The sequence below is a fragment of the Populus euphratica genome, unplaced genomic scaffold (assembly GCF_000495115.2).
Source record: "Populus euphratica unplaced genomic scaffold, PopEup_1.0 scaffold622.1, whole genome shotgun sequence".
In the NCBI taxonomy this organism is placed as follows: Eukaryota; Viridiplantae; Streptophyta; class Magnoliopsida; order Malpighiales; family Salicaceae; genus Populus; species Populus euphratica.
Window position 1 is genome coordinate 64,025 of NW_011500499.1, and position 3,039 is coordinate 67,063.

Here is a 3,039-nt window from a genome sequence, read left to right on the forward strand (position 1 = left end):
ATGTCTTTTTTATTACTGACATGGTTTATTGAATAAAAAATAATGGAAATTCAAAAAATATTCAAAAAAATCTCTTTCTTTATTCATGGATTTATTTTTTGTTTTGATAAAACATGTATTTTTTTTATCAAATACATTATTTTTTAAAATAGAAACTTATTATAATTAGAAAACAAGTTTCAATCAAAAATTTAAAAACAAATCATAAATTGATCATTTTTATGCACCTCTATGAAATAAGAATAATAAATATAAGAAAATTATATACAAATTTTATAATAAAAATATATTTTTTATCTTTATTGAATATCAACAAAAAAGAGCTTTAAAAAAAAAGTTATGAATTAAGTTAGTCAATTATTATTTAAAAATAATTATTAATTTTATCATAAAAAAATATAATCTTCTTAAAAATTTGGCATAATTGGATAATATTTTAAATATAATTTTAATAAATTTATTTAAAGAGAAATTTACTCTAAAATTAAAGAAATCAGGTTAAGAATCACTTTTTAAAAAACAAATGCTAGGCAATTCTAGTCTAAAAGGAAGGGCTCACGTGTTGGTACAAGAGAAAAAATAAAAACACGCCCGTATGGGCCTGGAATCGGAGGCTCACACGCCTGCCTTTCCTATTTTTAAATAAGTGGATGTCATCCATTTTATTTTATTTTAAAATAAAATAAATGACTTATTATTTTTCTAGATAGATGACTAGGTTTAAATTCCAAATATCACATATAACTAAAAAATAGAATCCAAGTTTTTCTTTACCTTAAAAAATCATATTTTAAAATCTTTTAATTTAAAAATAGTGAAGGAATCTCTATAAAGTCATCTTCCACCCCCCCTGCATACGCCCATATATATATATATATGAATTTAAATTTATTTTTTCTGATATAATTAAAAAAATTATTTTTATTGAACTCTGATCTTTAAAATTAACTATTGATATCATGATTAATTTTTTTATGTAATTAATCAAAACTTTTTTCTCTTTCTTTTTTTACAATGATTCTCTCATATCTGAGAATATAAAAAATAAAACTAATAAAAAATAAAGTTTAAAGAATAAGTATTGAAACTAGGAAATCTAAATTAAAAGGAAAAAATAAGAAAACATTGTAAGACATAAACGAACCTTTTATTTAAAAATAAATAAACACAATGGCAATCATATTATTTTGTGATAGGGCTAGGAGGCGGAGTAAAAACCCTTAGACCATGTCTTTTATTTTAAAAAAATTTAAATTTATTTATTAAAATTTGTTTTATATATTTTGATATGCTAATTTTAAATATAATTTTTTAAAAAATAAAAAAAAATATTATTTTAATATATTTTAAAATAAAAAACACATTAAAAAATAATAATAACTATATTTTCAATCAAACTCAAACTCTCAGTATTTAGAACTGATAAATTATAATGCTGAAATTATATTAAATCTATCATGAAAAACTTCTTATTTAAAAATTAATTTTTCATAGTTAAAAAGGGAACGCAGCTTTCAAGGTTTTAACCATCCATAGAAGAGTTTGTATTCCACCGTTGACTCAAGAAATTAAGCTAGAAAATAAAATTCCTCAACAACAAAATGGTTGGAAATTCGAAATCGTGTCAGGTCTCACATATAATCACAACAAAACTTTTTTTTTTTTTATACTTCATTCTGAATAATCAAATAAAGACCTCTATAAATATAACTCCCCTCTCTTATCCCTCCGTCGTCGATCCGCTTCCAGCCACAAACAGGCGTTCTCTCTTAACTGAGAATAGAAGGTAAAGAGGAAAAGAAAATCGTAAAGAGAGAGAGAGAACACATGGGCATAGAAACAGAAAACAACAGCAATCGGGCATCAACGACAACGCTGATATTCACGTACGGAACTTTGAAGAGGGGCTTTTCCAATCATGTATTGATGCAGGATCTGATCAAATCCGGGGATGCTGTCTTCAATGGAATCTACAGAACCGTTGACAACTACCCGCTTGTCTGTGGGCCTTACAGGGTCCCATTCCTTCTCAACCTTCCAGACGCCACCGGGTCTCACCGGGTCACGGGCGAGTTATACGCTGTGTCGAGTCAGGGGCTGTCCAGGCTCGATGAATTGGAGGGAACGAGTAGGGATCACTACGAGAGGCTGCCGATAAGGGTAGAGCCCATTGACGGAAGGGACGCCGTGTTTGGGGTGGAGGCGTATTACGGGCACAGGAGCTATGCGATGGAGATGTGGAAGAGGAGTGGGAAGAGAGGTTATGGAGTGTATGGAGAGAAAGAGGCTAAAGGGTATGTGAAGAGGAAAGACAGGCCACAGAATCTGAGTTTTTTGGAGCAGATTAATGTTTTTGTGTCTTCTTGCAGTGATAATTAATTTGGATTTCATGGAATCGGTGTAACTGATATGTGATTTGGGGTTTTATTAATTATGTTTTAATGATGGTGTAAAACAAAAAAGGCAGTGAGTCATAGGTTGATTGGATGATCTTGCTTGTGTGTCCAAAAACACAAGTTGCAGTTTCTGTTCATCTGAGAGAACGAGGAAAGGTCTGTTTTTTTCTTCAGCTTCTGTTTTCAATTGTTTCATCTGAGTGAATGAGGAAAGGTTTGTTTTTTTTCTTCAGCTTCTGTTTTCAATTGTTATATCACTTTCATTTTAGTTTCTTTTTGATGCGGCTATAAACAACACAACTGAGAGATTAAAATCGTGATGTTAAGGGATTTTGTAAGAGAAGACTGCAACTTGTGTTTTACATTTACATTATTTGCTAAGAAATTATGTTTAATTTTTCATTGAGGATGGAGAAATTGCAACTTGCATCAAGAAAATGCCGGACAGAAAGCAATTAGCTCCAGTTTTGACCTCTCGTATGATTGTTCTTGCTACCAATAATTTGAAACTGAAAACTGTGTTTCGAAGATGGAGATGAAGCCATGTTTGCCAAGCTCCTAAACAAACACACAATTTAAAGTCAGAGAAAATCGGAAGAAGAATTATATATATATATAAAGGGAGATGAATTCATTAAAAAAT

General features: G+C 29.6%; 1 protein-coding gene across 1 annotated transcript; it reads left to right on the plus strand.

The window, feature by feature from the left end:
* Positions 1-1,649: 1,649 nt before the first annotated feature.
* Positions 1,650-2,722, plus strand: LOC105115043 (AIG2-like (avirulence induced gene) family protein). Its single transcript, XM_011011813.1, has 2 exons — positions 1,650-2,532; positions 2,588-2,722. Exon 1 carries the CDS (start codon positions 1,828-1,830, stop codon positions 2,377-2,379), a length of 552 nt encoding a protein of 183 aa, XP_011010115.1. The 5' UTR covers positions 1,650-1,827; the 3' UTR covers positions 2,380-2,532; positions 2,588-2,722.
* Positions 2,723-3,039: the final 317 nt, after the last annotated feature.